We start from the raw sequence: 17,731 nt of genomic DNA, 5'->3' as shown, positions 1-17,731 counted from the left end.
GACACCTCATCGCTTCTCTAGCGAGTGTCCCAAGGCACCACACAACATTACTCACTGCCGGTCTGATCTAGGAAATCAAATTAGGTCAGTCCTTCACTTTTATAGGAGAACTGTTTAAAGAGGTTCACATTGCTATTTTTCTTGTATTTTAACTTTCTTTATGCTTGCTTACAGTTTGCATAATCACCTGTTTAGTATGCAAATTTTTTGTGGAATTGTAGACCAAAAGACCATTCAGCGCATCAACTCTGCTCCAACATGGCTGATTTATTATTCCTCTCAACCCCATTCTCCTGTCCTCTCCTATAACCTTTGATGCCATACTAAGCAAGAATCTATCAACCTTCTCTTTAAATATACCCAATGACTTGGCCTCTGCGCCTGTCTGTGGCAATGAACTCACCACCCTTTGGCTAAAGAAATACCTCCTCATCTCTGTTCTGAAGGAATGTCCTTCTACTCTGAGGTTGTGCTCTCTGGTCTTAGACTCCCCCACTATACATATAAATTCTGTATGTGATAGATGCCACTTTGAGATAGCTTCTTTAACTCGTATGTTTTGGTCATGTCCTTTTTTGAAAAAATATTGGAAAGATATTTTTGATATTATTTCAACTGTTCTGAATATTGATTTACAACCTCACCCTGTTACTGCAATTTTTGGGTTACCAATGATAGAGTCAAGTCATTTAACCTCTTCAGCTCGCCAGATGATTGCATTTGTTACTTAATGGCTAGAAGATCCATTCTGCTGAATTGGAAAGAGATTAATCCTCCCACCACATTTCATTGGTTCTCTCAAACTACGTTGTGTTTAAATTTGGAAAAAATTAGAAACGTTATTTTTGATCCCTCTGTTAAATTCGAAAAGACTTGGAGGCCATTTATTCAACATTTTCATATGATGTAATTTGACCTTTTCCAAACTTATTCTATTCCTTTTTAATATATGTTGAGAGGAGCAGAGCCGTCGACACTAATGGTTCCTTTTTTTTGATGTTATATAACAGCCCATGTCTTTTTTTCCTCTTAGTTTAGTTGATTAATACTGTTTAGGTTAGTTTTTCTTTTGGGGTATATATATATATTTTTCCCCTTTTTCATGATTTTTTTCTATATTTTTCTTTTTTTGTTTATTACATTTGCATCCTGTATGATTGGGAGGTTTAACACCCATGTGTTAATTGAGTTTATATCTAACTATGTTAATCATAACAATGTAATCCCAACAACTTTGCATCAATATTATGGTATGTTTGTCATTATGAAACTAATAAAAAGATTGAAAAGACTCCCCCACTATAGATAACATCCACTCTATCTAAGCCTTTCAATGTTTTTAAGTAAACTTCCGTAGGTTCGACATGTCACCAAAAACTTTGACAAACTTCTATAGATGTAGAGGGGAGAGTATCCTAACTGGTTGCGTCACGGCCTGGAATGGAAACACCAGTTCCCAGTCTACAGAGAGTGGTGTGGTGGACACAGCGCAGCCCATCACAGGAAAAGCCCTCCCCAACATGGAGCACATTGACGTGGAGCGCTGCCACAAGAAAGCAGCATCCATCATCTGGGACCCCCAGCATCAAATCGTGCTTTCTTCCTGCAGGAGGTACAGGCATCCGAGGTCCCACGCCACCAGGTTCAGGAACAGTTATTACCCTTCAACCACCAGACTCCTGAACCAACATGGATAACTTCACTCACTTCAACCTTACAACGATTCCACAACCTACAGACACTTTTCAGCTCATGTTCTCACTGTTTTTTATTGCACAGCTTGTCTTCTTTTGCAGTTTTCCATATATTCTATCGTATTTCTTTATTTTCCTGTAAGTGCCTGCAAGAAAAAGAAAGTCAAGGTAGTACAGGTATATGGTGTCACATATGTACTTTCATAATAAATTACACTTCGACTTTGACTTCTTTGTTAGCCCGAGATGGTCATGGCAGCATAAATCAAGGCTGTCCTTGTCATTCACAGACTGTTCCCATCAGATAAGATTCACTTATCTAATGTTGGATCCTGCTGATTTTACGATCTAAAGGTTATTCTGAAGTCAAGAATGATACACAAGACTTACAGCTGTTTTATTACGTATAACAAGAATGAATAACGAAACAAGGAAAAGCACAAAGAAGGCGAGGTCATCTTATCGTAAAAACTAAGTTTTTTATAAGGTGAACTTTATTTGTCACATGTCCTTGAAACGTCAAAAACAAACAGTGAACTGCGCTGTTACATTAAACACCAGCACAGCCCAAGATGCGCTGAGGAGCAGACTGCAAGTGTCACTATATTCCTGCGCCAACACAGCATGCCCACAACTCGATTACACTAACTCCTACGTCTTTGGAGCGTGGGAGGAGACTGGAGCACCCAGAGGAAACCCACGTGGTCACAGGGAGAAGGTACAGTCAGCGAGGGGAATTGAACACCAATCATGATCATTGGTACTGGAAAGTGTTATGCCATCCTATCTCACACTAGACAGATATCAAGGCATTCCAGTGATAACAACAACCAGGTGCAAGTGCTGTGATGCCTGCTGCAGGAAAACTAAGAAGCTTCTAGAGAAGTACAGAATCAGCTACACTTCAATTACTGGATAATTACATGTATATACAGGCATATGATTGTATAAAAATATAAGCAAGCATGTGAGAAAAATAACCATTTTACACTCTAAGCCAATACTAACCATCGTAGACACAGGAGATTCTGCAGATGCTGGAAATCCGGAGCAACACACAGACAATGCTGGAGGAACTCAGCGGGTCAGGCAGCATCTACGGAGAGGGATAAACAGTCGCTGGTTCAGGCTGAGACCCTCCATCAGCACTGGAAAGGATGGGGGAGAAGCCAGGCCAGTGGGTGGGGGAAGATGGGAAGAAGTAAGAAGCAGGGAGGTGATAGGTGGAAGAGGTAAAGGGCTGAAGAAGAAGGAATCTGATAGGAGAGGAGCGTGGACCATGGGAGAAAGGGAAGGAGGAGGGGCACCAGGGCGAGATGATGGGTAGATGAGGAGAAGAGGAGAGGTGAGAGGGAAACCAGAATGGTAAATGGAGGAAAAGGTAAGGAGAAGGAGTCTAATTTCCAGTAATTTTTCCCCTTCTTTCTCTCTTCTCTTCCATTCACCACTCTGGTTCCCCTTTCATCTTTCCTCCCCACCCACCTGACTTGACCCCTCACCTTCTGGCTTTTTCTCTCCCCCCCCCCCCCCCACCTCCTTACTCTGGCTTCTTTTCTCTTCCTTTCCTGTCCCGATGAAGGGTCTCAGTCTGAAACGTTGACCGTTTATCCATTTCCATCCATAGATGTTGCCTGTCCTACGTAAACGAGTTTGCAGTATAAAATGAGAACACAAGGTCTCCATGCCTTCATTCCCATTATTTCTTTACTCACATTTCCTGCTGCTGCAGACTGACCCTACCTGACCTGAACTTTGATGAACATTTAAGAAAAAGATTAAAGATAAGGATGAGCCCTATTTGCCATATTTATATTGAAAAGTGTTGAAACATGCAGTGAAATGTGTCACTTTTGGTGTCAAGGGCGAATACACTCCAAGGATGTGCTGGCTGCAGCCTGCAAGTGTCGCTCTGCTTCCGGTGTCAACTTATTAACTCTAACACTAACAGTGCGTCTTTGGAATGTGGGAGGAAACCAGCGCATTCAGAGGAAACCCAGATGGTCACGGGGAGAACGTACAAACTCCTTACAGACAGTGGCAGGAATTGAACTCAGACCGCTGGCGCGGTAAAGCGTTCCGTAACCGCTATGCTACCGTGCCGTCCACAAGATCGGCAGCTCAGTCTTGCCCTCCACCACCCCCACCCAGCCCGAAGTCTCCTTGGACAAAACGTAGAAGGAAGAAAGGGCAGACTATTTTCTAAACTGGGAGCAAACTCAGAAATCGAAGGTGCAAAAGGACTTCCTAAGGTTAACTGGCAGGTTGAGTCAGTGGTAAGGAAGGCAAATGCAATGCCAGCATTCATTTCGAGAGCAATAGAATACAAAAGCAAGAATATAATGCTGAGACTTTATAAGCCGCTAGTCAAACTGCATTTTAAATAGCATGAGCAGCTTTGGGCCCTATATCTAAAGGGGATGATACATTGGAGAGAGTCCAGAGGAGGTTCATGAGAATGATCCTGGGAATTAAAGTGTTAACATAAGAGGAGTGTTTTGGTCTCACAATCCACCTCTTTATGATCTTGCTCTTTAGTGACTACCCGCGCTGCATTTTCTTTGTAGCTGTTGCACTTTATTCTGCATTGTTATTATTTTACCTTGTTCTAGCTCAGTGCTCTGTGTAATGATTTGATCTGTACACACGGTGTGCGAGACAAGCTCTTCATTGTACGGTAATGTATAATACATTGTACATTACTGCATGGGATGAAAGTAAACTCAATGTGACCATTGCTAACCCGCCCCACCCAGGCCTCTGTGCCAGAAGCCCAAAGCCACCAATCCCCTGAAGAAGTACTGGAAGAGGAAAGCGGTCTCCCTATTCCACATTTCCCTCAACCACTAGGCAGCCGACAATTCGGCACTGGGCTCCTCCTTCCACCTGCAGAGATCCCAGATCCAAGAAGATGGCATCCCATGAAGTCAGGTTACCGGGCTGGGATTGAGACGGTCAGAGCGACAAGATTTCACTTTCCTGAGCATATACTCTGGTGAACGATGCAGTGGAGAAGGAAAATAGAGACACAAGCAAGCGTTAGAATCGGGAGCAAAACGAAAAGAGCTGCTGTTAGAACACAACAGGTTGAGCAGCATCCACAGAGGGAAATGGATAGTTTATGGTTTGGATCAAGACCCTTCGTCTAGACTGCAACATGGTGTGAAGGGAGAGGGGCAGAAGGACAAGATGGCACGTGTGAAGTACAGCACCATCATGCAGTTGATGGGCCGAATGCCTGCTAGTGGGCTGTAAATTTCAACCACAGCAGTAACAGCATGCCATGGAATTCTGCAGCCCTGATGAAGGGTCTCGGCCTGAAGTGTCAACTGCTTTTCCCCTCCATAGATGCTGCCTGACCTTCTCAGGTTCTCCAGCCATTTGACGGTGCTCCTCGCAGTAGAGAGAGCTAGGTTATCCTGCAATCACAGGGTCAGATTAAACCTCTGCAGTCCACATGGATGTTTGCTGTTATCTGATATCAAGAATATCACTTACTAATTCACCTTACTGAGGACATACGGTGAACAGTCCGACAGAAAGAATTCTTGTGTGCACAGCTCTGCAGATGCTGCAGATGTACTCCCAGCTGGATTGGACCCAATCTGGATCCTAGGACTCAACCAAGATCAAAAAAGTTCAAAGCAAATTTATTATCAAAGTACATATATGTCAACATATACAACCCCGAGATCCATTTTCTTGCAGGCATACACAATATATCCAAGAAACACAATAGAAACAATGAAAGACCACACCCCACAGGACAGAACAAAACCCATGCGCAAAAGACACCAAGTTGTACAAATATAAAAGAGAAAAAAACAAGTAATAAACAAGAAATAAATATCAAGAACAGGAGATGAAGAGCCCTTGGAAGTCAGCCCACAAGTTGTGGGAACAGTTCAGTGACGTTATCCTCTCTGGTTCAAGAGCCAAATGGTCGAGGGGTACTATTTGTCCCTGAACTTGGTGGTGTGGGTGCTGACGCTCCTGTACCTTCTTCCTGATGGCAGCAGCGAGAGGGCATTGCCTGGATGATGGGGTTCCTTGATGATGGCTGCTGCTTTCCCATGATAGTGCTCTGTGTAGGTGTGCTCTTTGCTGGGGAGGGCTTTACCCGTGATGGACTGGGCCGTATCCACTACTTTTTGTAAGATTTTTTGTTCAAAAGCATTGGCGTTTCCATGCCAGGCTGTAATGCAACCAGTCAATATACAGTACTCTGCACCACACATTTGTAGGAAAAAGTGGATTAACCTCACCCACACACGAAATGCAGGAGGAACTCAGCAGGCCAGGCAGCATCAATGGAAAAGGGTAAACAGTCTACGGTTTCAGCCGAGACCCTTCATCAGGACTGGGAAAAAAGATGAGGAGTCAGAGTAAGAAGATGGGGGAGGGGAGGAAGAAGTACAAGGTCGTAGGTGAGAGGTGAAACCAGGAGAGGGGGAGGAGTGAAGTAAAGAGTTCAGAAGTAGATTGGTGAAAGAGATAAAGGGCTGGAGAAGGGGGAGTCCGTTAGGAGAGGACAGAAGGCCATGGAAGAAAGGGAAGGGGGAAGAGCACCAGAGGGAGGTGATGGGCAGGTAAGGTGAGAGAGGGAAATGGGGAAGGAGAATGGTGAAGATGGGGGGGGGGGGTACTCTTATCAGGAAGTTCAAGAAATCGATGTTCATGCCATCAAGTTGGAGGCTACCCAGACAGAATATAGAGAGTTGCTCCTCCAACCTGAATGTGGTCTCATTGCGGTAATAGAGGAAGCCGTGGGCTGACTTGTCCAAATTGGAATGGGAAGTAGAATTGAAGTGGGTAATCACTGGGAGATCCCGCTTTTCCTGGTGGACAGAGCGTAGGTACTCAGCAAAGCCGTCTCCAAATCTGCATCCAGTCTCACCGATATACAGGAGGCCACACTGGGAGCACCAGGTATAGTACGTGACCCCAACAGGCTCACAGGTGAAGTGTCGCCTCACCTGGTAGGACTGTTTGGGGCCCTGGATGGTAGTGAGGGAGGAGGTATAGGGGTGGCTGTAGCACTTGTTCCACTTGCAAACGTAAGTGCCAGGAGGGAGATCAGTGGGGAGGGATGAATGGACAAGGGAGTCACATAGGGAGCGATCCCTGCGGAAAGCAGAGAGTGGTGGGGTGGGGAAAGAGGGAAAGATGTGCTTGGTGGTGGTATCCCATTGAAGATGGCGGAAGTTATGGAGAATTATGTGCTGGACAGGGAAGCTGGTGTGGTGACAGGTGAGGACAAGAGGAACCCTATCCCTGGTGGGGTGGTAGGTAAGGACAAGGGGAACCCTATCCCTGGTGGGGTGATAGGTAAGGACAAGGGGAACCCTATCCCTGGTGGGGTGACAGGTGAGGACAAGGGGAACCCTATCCCTGGTGGGGTGACAGGTGAGGACAAGAGGAACCCTATCCCTGGTGGGGTGACAGGTGAGGACAAGAGGAACCCTATCCCTGGTGGGGTGACAGGTGAGGACAAGAGGAACCCTATCCCTGGTGGGGCGGTGGGTGAGGACAAGAGGAACCCTATCCCTGGTGGGGTGACAGGTGAGGACAAGAGGAACCCTATCCCTGGTGGGGTAGTAGGTGAGGACAAGAGAGGAGGAACCCTATCCCTGGTGGGGTGGTAGGTGAGGACAAGAGGAACCCTATCCCTGGTGTGGTGACAGGTGAGGACAAGAGGAACCCTATCCCTGGTGGGGTGGTGGGTGAGGACAAGAGGAACCCTATCCCTGGTGGGGTGGTAAGTGAGCTGCTAGGTGAGGTGACACTTCATGTTAACGTCTGGAACCATTCAGGCTAATCACCATCTAATGCCAAAGTGTGCACCTCCTTATTCCTGTTCCTGTGCTCTCCTACTCCCCATTAGTTGGGTCCACACCATTCACCTTCATTGCTCCCGCACAAAGCAACTCCCTCACTCAAAGTCAAAGTTCAAAGCATCAACTTAATGTCAGTGAAATGTATACAATATACATTCTGAAATGCTTTCTCTTTGCAAAGCACCCACAAAAACAGAGAAATACCCCAAAGAATGAACGAGTTGTACGTGAGAACCCCAAAGTCTGCCCCCCTAACTCTCCCCTCCAGCGTGTAAGCAGCGGCGAGCAACAATCCTCCCTCCCCCACCTGCAAAACAAAAATGCATTCGCTACCGAGCACAAGCGTGAGCTAGGCGATAGCCAAGACACAGACCTTGCAGTTACCCCAAAGACTACTACATTTCATCCAGCATTCGGCAACCCACAGATTCTCTATCCCTAATAAGGGAGAGGGAGCTGTCCCCCATTTACACATTACAACAACCCGCTGGTTTACGATCTTAAAAAGTCTATTTCGTCGCTTTTTACAAGTTCTGTGCCTGAAGATCACAAAGACCTTGGGTCTTCGGGCCCACAGTGAAAGATCTTCCGGCCTCCCCAACAACACACGAGTCTCCTGCCGTGACACTGACCCTTGATCTGCCCGTCTCCAGAGCCCCGAGATCTTAGGCTTCCGAACACGATCGAGACTCTCAAGCCGACCCATGAGAACATCGGCCGGCCCTCAAACCCCGAGAACGGGTCCCATTCCTGCAGAGAACCGAAGCTGCGTGTAACTCCAGGTCAGGGTCTTCAAAAGAACCCTGAAAGGGAAATATAGAGATATTAAAGATGGAAATAGAGCTGTTTCCGAAGATGCAAGTAAAGGAGTCGCTGTTTGGCGCCATCTTAACTCCGCCTCCATAAAGTAAAGTCTATTATCAAATCACTTACAGTATATCTTGCCATGTACTACCTTAAGATTCATTTTCTTGCAGCTATTGGGCTGCATCGCCATCTGGTATGGGGCTGGGAGGTGGTGATGGGCTACTGTACAGGTTCAAAATAAGCTGCAGAGTTGTATACTTATTGAGGTCCAACTTGGGCACTAGTCTCTTTTATCCGGGAGGGCATCCACCAGTAAGACCCCCATCACCCAGGGTATGCCCCCTTCTCATTGTTACCGTCGGGAAGGAGTGCAGAAGCCCGAAGGCACACACTCTGTGATTCAAGGAGAGCTGATTTCTGAATGGGCATTGAATCCATGAACACTACCTCCCTACTTCTTTCATTTCTACTTTTGCTTGCCATAATTTCACATTTTTTTTCTGTTATTATGCATTGCATCGTACTGCTGCCACAAAGACAACAAGTTTCATGACATACGCTGGTGATATTAAACGTGATTCTGATTCTGAAATTGTAGAAGTAAAAAAGATAATATTAAAAACATGAAGTGTAAGGTGTTCATAGATTGTGGAGTCAGTTGAGTTGAGTGAAGTTATCCACACCGGTTCAGGAGCCTGATGCTTGAAGGGTAAAAACTGTTCCTGAACCTGGTGATGTGGGACCCAAGGCTCCTGTACCTCCTTCTCAATGGCAGTAGTGAGAAGAGAGCATGGCCCCTATGGAGGGGATTCTTGGTGATAGATGCTGCTTTCTTGTGACAGCGCTCCTTGTAAATGTGCTCAGTGGTGGGAGGGGCTTTGCCCATTATAGACTGGGCAGGTGGGTACCTCACACTGCCGAAGCGAGAGATTGAAGATATCCATAAATCCATATCCAAGTCACTGGGTGCATTTAAGGCAGAGACAAACAGGTTCTTGATTAGCCAGGGTATGGGGAGAAGGCAGGGGAGTGTGGATGACTGGAGGAATTGGATCAGCCCATGATTGAATGGCGAAGTAGACTCGATGGGCCGAATGGCCTACTTCTGCTCCTGTATCTTATGGTCTTATGACCTATAAACACTCTAGCCAGTTGATTAACACAGGTTTTCAGTATTCAGCCAAGTATACTGAGTCAAAGAGTTTCTCCAGAACTCCTTCCTGCATTTGATTATGATTTTCATTCAGCAGCCAGGGAAATGGTAGTAAGTAATCTTGTTATCTTACCACACCGTCGCTTGTGGAACCTTGTAGTGCCTAAACCATGCAATATGTTTCTCACAGTACAATAGTGACTGCAACTTGAAAAATTTCCTTCAGAACTGGAATACCCTGAGATCATGAAGAGACAAAACAATTCTTTTGTCTTCATTATGTAGGGCAGCCCACATTCCCTGTATGTGACCAGACCAGCCTCCTATCACTATCAGAAGCCAAGTCCCATCGGAATCAATAGACTTTATTAGAATTTAACAGAATCAGAGTCATATTTATTAACACTAACATCTGCAGCAGCAGTACAGTGCAAGACATAAACATTACCATAAATTAGAATGAGAAATATAAAGAATAAACAAGTAGCACAAAAAGACATCAAAAAGTCAGATAATGTTCATGGGTTCATGATTCATTCACAAGTACGATGGCGGAGGGGAAGAACCTATCCCTAAAGTGTTGAGTGTGCGTCAGACTGATGTCACCAAAGTGTGGCCAAAGAGACCTTCCCCTGCCATCGTTATCCATCTTAGGCCTCTCTCTCCCTCTTCAACCTTGCCAAGGACAGCTCTCTTCCTCCCTGCATCCTTCACCTACAACTCCATGGAAGCAAAAGGTGCCTTAGTGCACTTCTCTACAGTGCCAGCGATTACTGATTGGGGTTCGATTCCCACCACTGTCGATAAGGAGTTTGTACGCTTTCCCCCCTCTGGGTGCCTCAGTTTCCTCCCAAATTCCAAAAACATATGAGTTAGGGTTAGTAAGTTGTGAGCAGGCTATGTTGGCGCTAAAAGCACGGCGACCTTTGCAGGCACAATGCTTGGACGGCATTGGCCATTGACACAAATGATGCATTTCACTGTGTTTTGATGTACCTGTGACCAATAAAGCTAATCTAATCACCGGCTGCACAGGCACGCAAATAAAGTCAAACACAGGTGTTGTACCAGGGATCACTGTTGGCACATTGCCACCCTTGTAAAACGTTTTTTCTTAAGAATTGTAACCACCCTATAAAATGGTTCCTGATATTGAATGGGCCAATAATCTCTGCACTTTTAATGATATCAGAACCACAAGGGTTATACTGTAACTATGAGGGTCATAACTAGAGAGACGAGGACCTTGTTTCCTTGGGTACAGAAGATTAAGGTGAGACTGAATGAAGAAGCTCCCCCACGAGGATTGCAACCTTGTCATGGTTTAGCGTTTAGCGTTCAATGACCCAGACAGCCATGTTGGCTGGAGTCAGGGCTTTACACTTTGGTTCTTGGTAGGGTCACCCACAGCAAACAGGTCAAAGGGTAGAAGCCAGACTAAGAGTGGTCCATCAGTCCTCCAGCTTCGGGGGTTCAGCTCAGGGCTAACAACCCTGACTGGTAAAACAAAATTGTTATGGCAAGAGCAATGAAGAATCCTTCTACATCTGAGTGCGATGGTATTCCATAAGACCATAAGATGTAGGAGCAGAAGTAGGCCATTCGGTCCATCGAGTCTGTTCCACAATTCAATCATGGGCTGATCCAGTCATCCCCACTCCCCTGCTTTCACCCCATACCCTTTGATGCCCTGGCTAATCAAGAACCTATCCATCTCTGCCTTAAATACACCCAATGACCTGGCCTCCACAGCCACTCATGGCAACAAAATCCACAAATTTACCACCCTCTGACTAAAGTAATTACTCCGTATCTCAGTTCTAAAAGGATGTCCTTCAATCCTGAAGTCGTGCCCCCTTGTCCTAGAATTCCCTACCATGGGAAATAGCTTTGCCATATCTAATCTGTTCAAGACTTTTAACATTCAGAATGTTTCTATAAGATCCCCCCTCATTTCCCTGAACTGCAGGGAATACAGCCCAAGAGCTGCCAGGCAGTCCTCATATGGTAACCCTTTCATTCCTGGAGTATTCCTGAGTCTGTACTTGGGACGTGTGACTGAGAGTAGTGAAAACAAAGAGGAAGATATTGCCATGATGAAGGAAATCCTGACCACCACCAGACAGAGGAGCTTCATTGCTGCCCTAAACACCAGGGGTGTAATGGGTTCACAAACAAGAGAAAACCTGCAGATGCTGGAAATTCAGAGCAACACACACAAAACGCTGAAGGAACTCAGCAGGCCAGGCAGCATCAATGGAAAAAAAGCAGAGTCAACGTTTTGGGTCGAAACCTTTTGGCAGGACTAATGGGCAGTGGGTAAGAATAAAGAAGCAGACAGGAGAGAGAACGACACTATCTGCCTGACCAGGATGGTTCAGGGTACAAGGGCAACATCTTAAAATCAGAGCCAGCTTACTCCTGGAGTGTCAGAAAAAAATGCTGGGAATCTGCTTTCACACACAAAAAAAAAGTTTACTGGGGCTGAAATTGGTTACAAATTTCAAGCCTTAGATGAAGAGGTTTTTATTTGATTGGGTTGCTAGAGGATGAGGAGCCAAGGAATATGTGCTACAGGCCAGCTGCAAATTAAAGCACATGAATGTGAGAAAATAGGAGCGAGAGGAGGCCATTCAGCCCCTCAGTCCTGTTCCACCATTCAATATGATCATGGCTGATCTATGCTCTCCCTAACTTTTTTCTGTGCTAGTTCCCCAGAACTTTCCTGATCCCTTAAGTCAGGAAATTGAGAGCTCTGAATCTGCCACTGCTTTAAATACCTCTGATAAATCAGCTAACACAACCCTTGGGGGAAGAGAATACCACCCTCCCTACGTACCTCAATGTTTAATGAGCAGTACCTCGGAGGATTTGTCCGGGTCTCAACACATTGATACAATCATGAAGAAGGACGGGCAGAGGTTCAACTTCATGAGGAGATTTGGTACGTCACTAAAGGCTCTCATATTTCTATAGATTCTATAGTTGAGTGGATTCCATATATAAGGGATAGTGTAGTGTAGTAGTATAGTGGATTCTATAGTGGAGAGCATTGAGCCTGGTGTGGGAGTCTCCAATACGCAGGATCTCGAGAGGTTGCCGAGTTGCTGACTCGGTCAGCTCCACCACAGGTATAGCCCTCCCTACCACCGAGGATATCTTGAAGAAGCAATGCCTCCAGAAGGCAGTGCACCCATTCAGGACCTTCACTATCCAGGATATGCCACCTTCTTGTTACTACCATTGGGCAGGAGGTACAGGAGCCTGAAGATGCACAGACAACTATCCAAAAACAGCTTCTTCCCCTCCATCATCACATTTCTGTATGGTCCCTGAATCCATGAACACAGTCTCTTTTGCAATACTTATTTGTTTTTTGTAAGTTAACAGTAATTTGTATGTATTGCACTGCACTGCTGCTGCAAAAGTACAGCAAATTTCAGTGTCAACAAACCTGATTCTGATTCTTATTCTATAGTTACGTCCCCTTGTCCAACACTCTCCCACTAAGAAGACATCAGAAACCTATCCTGCCTCGCAACCAAATGCAGTGATAATGCAGGGCTGAGCAGCAGAATGTCCCCTTCCTGTTCCTGTCTCCGCCAAGCTGCAAACAGCCAAACCCCTGCTGTTGACAAGCAGCATGAAGCGTAGCAGATGTTGTGCGCACAATACTACACACTCCAATAGCGCGTCTGGGGAAGTTACCAGTTGCCAATTGGATACACCCTGGGTTCCATTAATTGCAAAAAAGGGAAGTACCAAGTACAGTTAGAGACTATAGATGGAGTTAAGCATTTCAGAATGAGCTCGCCTGGGACAAGTTTAATATAACATTTGCAATATTATGTAAACAGTAATTCTGTTAAAAGTGACCTTGTATCCGGTTCTTACCCACTCTGCATCCCTTCCAAAGTCATGCAGAAACAAGTGGTGCATGTATCTATTACAGCAACACTACATCATTTCCATCTCAAAACTATTCTCTCCCAATCACTGCCTGTACTAATCCTTCCAACCCAATTATCATCTTTCATTCCTGGAATCATCCTTGTGAACCTCCTCTGGACCCTCTCCAATGCCAGCACATCTTTTCTAAGATGACGGGTCCAAAACTGTTCACTATACTCAAGGTGAGACCTCACTAGTGCCTTATAAAGCCTCAGCATCACACCCCTGCTCTTGTATTCTGGACTTCTTGAAATGAATGCTAACATGGCATTTGCCTTCCTCACCACCGACTCAACCTCAAGTTAACCTTTAGGGTGTTCAGCACAAGAACTCCCAAATCTCTCTCCATCTCAGATTCCTGGATTTTCTCCTCGTTTAGAAAACAGTCCGCACATTTATTTCTACTACCAAAGTGCATGACCATGCGTTTTCCAACATTGTACTTCATTTGCCGCTTTCTTGCCCATTTTCCTAATCTGTCTAAGTCCTTCTGCATCCTAAATGTTTCCTCAACACTACCTGCCTCTTCACCAATCTCTCCACATCTCCAGTCTCTCCTGTTTTCCTCCTCTCCCAACGTTCTAACATTTGCTGGAACTTGAGGACCTATGGGGGAAAGTTGAACAGGTTAAGGCTTTATTCCCTGGAACAGAATGAGAGGAGATTTGATGGAGGTATACAAAATTATGAGGGGTATAAAGAGGGTAAATGCAAGAAAACTTTTTCCACTGAAGTTAGGTGAGACCAGAACTAGAGGTCATAGATTAAGGGTGAAAGGTGAAACATTTTAGGGGAACATGGGAGGGAATGTTTTCACTCAGAGGGTGGTGTGAGTGTGGAATGAGCTGCAAGCGGACGTGGGTTTGATTTCAGAGAGAAGTTTGGATAAGTACATGGATGGAGAGCTATGATTTACATACGTTCCACGGGGAGGACGTACAGAGACTCCTTACAGAACGGTGCCAGAGTTTAACTCTGGAACGCCCCAAGCTGTCATAATGTCACGCTAACCATGGTGCTGTAGTGCTCTATCATTCTATTTGACCTGTCTCCTCTCCCTCTCCCAACCCAGCATTTTGCCAATCTGGATTACAGACAGGTTTACACAGAGATACCTTGCAATTAGTGAACTCACAGAATCCAGTCAGCTGAAAGATGAGGTGCTGTTTGTGAGGACACACAATGATACAGGAGGCCTTGAGAAGTAAGGGAGGAAGATGCAGTAGGTGAAGGCAGAAAAGGAGAACAAAAGAGTACAAGAGACAGGAGGTTCAGAAGCCCAAAGTTTCACATCTCCAGGTTCAAGTAGTTACCTCACAATCCTAATCGCTACCTCAGTTCAGCATCACCTTGACTACTTTGTTCTAAAATGGACTGCCTTTGTTCTAAATCTGTTCTTTCTTGCAAATGAATGTATAATTTATCTTCAATTTATAAACAGAAGAGATTCTGCAGATGCTGGAAATCCTGAGCAACACACACAAAATGCTGGAGGAACTCAGCATGTGGTGTGGGGGGAGGCAATAAATAGTTGACGTCTTGTGCCAAAACCCAAGATCAGGACAAATGCTGCTGATACGAGGCGTCGTGCCGTGATTCTAATGCAAGTAAGATTTTCACTGCACCTGTGCATGGTGGTACGTACTGGTATTGGGCTATTATTGTCACGTGGACTAAGATACAGAGAAAAAATACAGTGCATTGAACTAGAATAAGGTAGAACAATAACAATGCAGAATACAGTGTAAAAGCTAAGTGCAGATAAACGATGAGGGGCAAGATGATAACGAGGTAGACTGTGCCGAGTCCATCTCATCGTACATTGAAGAGCCTGATAAGAGTGGGACGGAAGCCATCCCTGAACCCGGTGGTACGCACTTTCAGGCTCCCCTGCCCGAAGGGAGAGGGGAGAAGGACGAATGTCTGGGCTGGCCTGGGATTATGTTGGCTGCTTTACTGAGGCAGCGAGGAGTTCGTAAAGCTGCTGTTGAGCAGCTTGTAAGAATAGTATGGTAGTTAGAAAGAACATAGAAACCCCACAGCACAATACAGGCCCTTCGGCCCACGATGCTGTGCCGAACATGTACTTACTTTAGAAATTACCTCTGGTTTTCTAAACTCCATGGTTGGGGGAACATTGAGATCTATTGGTGTAGGAGATGTATTGGAAGAGAGCATAGAACAGAAAAACGGGGAATAGAATGGTACAGTAGTCTCGCAGGAGACAAGGAAGGGTAAGAGCCAATATACATATTGGAGTCGGTGGGTTAATGATACTACACAAAATGCACAGATTGGTAAATTTGCACGTGTGCGCAAATAGTAATGCACTCACACATCAGCGTGTGACACAGGTGACCATGCCGCTGCAGAGTACCAAATGCAAAGTGATCTGATAAATTCAGTGAGCTTCCCTGAGGTCCATTTCCAGCAATCGGCGGCAGACGGTGTGGAACACCCGGGAGGTTCAGCCGAGCCCCCGTGTGAGTGAAACCCCGCCGATCAAACGGTAAACCGGGGTTTGAAATGGCCTTCGACACTTTCAATGGTGGGTTTGTAATTACAAAGGGAGTTTTCTCCCCCTCGATGCTGAAACAACTGGTTAATTTCAGGGCACTGGAGAGCGTAGAAAGCGGCTAGAACCGGATTAGCGTGTGCCGGAGCACCGAAGACTCCGCACGGGGGATCCAGCGGCTCACCGCAAAAAGCGGTGAAGGAGGGAGGGACATACCACACCGCACCCTCAGAAGGCAATGTCGATCTTCCCTGAGGGAATGTTACTCCCCTTGTCCCTCCCAGAGAGAACGCTGGTCCCCCAAGTGGGAGTTTTGGAATGATGTTCTTCTCGCCCTTTCGAAGGAATCCGATAGGAATGTTGCTGCTCTGACCTTCCCAGAGGGGATGCTGTAACCCGATCCTTCCTGATAGGAATATTGCTCCCCTGTTGTTCCACTGATCATCCCGACCCTTGCCACGATCAGCAAGGTCATCCCGGCAGGGGCGAGCCGGGTGTGCGGTTCGAGGGAGGGTGGGGAGGGGAGGGGAGGGGACGAGGGTGTCACCCTGCCTGCTCTCCCCACCCCTCCCGCTTTACCTGCAGACGTCAGATGGTCAGTGAGTGAATGCGCGCTGCGGCGCGGAGGCGGAGGCGGAGGCTGCTCGCTCGGAGGAGCGGGGAGCAGCGATCGGCTGGGCGGCAAAGATGCCGGCGGGGCTGAGCGGGGCCGGGAGCCGGGGTTCGGGCCTTCGCTGGCTGCACCGGAATCGGTCGAGCGTGGGCTTCGGCCTGCTGTCCCTCGCCTACCTGCTGTACCTGGGCTGCGGCGCCCTGCTCTTCTCCTCGCTCGAACTGCCGTACGAGGACGAGCTCCGCCGTAAGCTGAGGCAGCTCAAGAGCCAGTTCGTGCAGGACAACCCGTGCCTGGACCCGGACATGCTGGAGCGCTTCCTCGCCCGCGTCCTGGAGGCGAACAACTACGGCGTGTCGGCGCTGAATAACAGCAGCGGCAAGTGGAACTGGGACTTCACCTCGTCACTCTTCTTCGCCGCCACCGTCCTCACCACCACCGGTAAGGTTGACCGGGCCCTTCCATCCCACTTACCGGCATCTGTCGTATCCCATCCGTCTTAGTACACCCCTCACATGGCCTTCATTCCCGTCTTCCCCCTTATATCCTCCATCCCTCTCCTCCCCCATCCTTCTTCCCTAACCCTCTCCCCGTCCCCCTCCTCCTCCGTCCCCCTCCTTCCCTAACCCTCTCCCCATCCTTCTCCTCCCCTAACCCTCTTTACCATCCGTCCCTCTCCTCCCCACCCTCTCCTCACCTAACCCTCTCCCCCATCTGTCCCTCTCCTCACCTAATCCTCTCCCCTATCCGTCCCCCTCGTCCTCCTCCCTCCCCCCGTCCGTCCCCCTCGTCCTCCTCCCTCCCCCCGTCCGTCCCCCTCGTCCTCCTCCCTCCCCCCGTCCGTCCCCCTCGTCCTCCTCCCTCCCCCCGTCCGTCCCCCTCGTCCTCCTCCCTCCCCCCGTCCGTCCCCCTCGTCCTCCTCCCTCCCCCCGTCCGTCCCCCTCGTCCTCCTCCCTCCCCCCGTCCGTCCCCCTCGTCCTCCTCCCTCCCCCCGTCCGTCCCCCTCGTCCTCCTCTCCCCCCCCGTCCGTCCCCCTCGTCCTCCTCTCCCCCCCGTCCGTCCCCCTCGTCCTTCTCTCCCCCCCGTCCGTCCCCCTCGTCCTCCTCTCCCCCCCCGTCCGTACCCCTCCTCCTCCTCCCCCCGTCCGTACCCCCTCCTCCTCTC

The 17,731-nt window shown here is 47.4% G+C and overlaps 1 protein-coding gene and 1 long non-coding RNA gene across 2 annotated transcripts in view; one reads left to right on the top strand and one right to left on the bottom strand.

Moving 5' to 3' along the window:
- Window positions 1–1,668: 1,668 nt before the first annotated feature.
- On the bottom strand, window positions 1,669–17,115 carry LOC140193886 (uncharacterized). The gene is made up of 3 exons (XR_011884982.1): window positions 16,744–17,115; window positions 8,161–8,331; window positions 1,669–1,840 (listed from the first exon to the last, which is right to left on the bottom strand). It is a non-coding gene; the product is annotated as an uncharacterized lncRNA (long non-coding RNA).
- Window positions 16,134–17,731, top strand: part of LOC140193885 (potassium channel subfamily K member 1-like) — a 31,621-nt gene continuing 30,023 nt past the window's right edge. The window contains exon 1 of the mRNA XM_072251021.1: window positions 16,134–17,008. Coding sequence (XP_072107122.1) covers window positions 16,642–17,008 — 367 coding nt within the window. The 5' untranslated portion in view covers window positions 16,134–16,641. The remainder of the gene's footprint in view (window positions 17,009–17,731) is intronic.

The sequence above is a fragment of the Mobula birostris genome, chromosome 2, assembly GCF_030028105.1.
Source record: "Mobula birostris isolate sMobBir1 chromosome 2, sMobBir1.hap1, whole genome shotgun sequence".
Classification (NCBI taxonomy): Eukaryota; Metazoa; Chordata; class Chondrichthyes; order Myliobatiformes; family Myliobatidae; genus Mobula; species Mobula birostris.
This window is presented reverse-complemented; position numbering and strand designations above follow the sequence as displayed.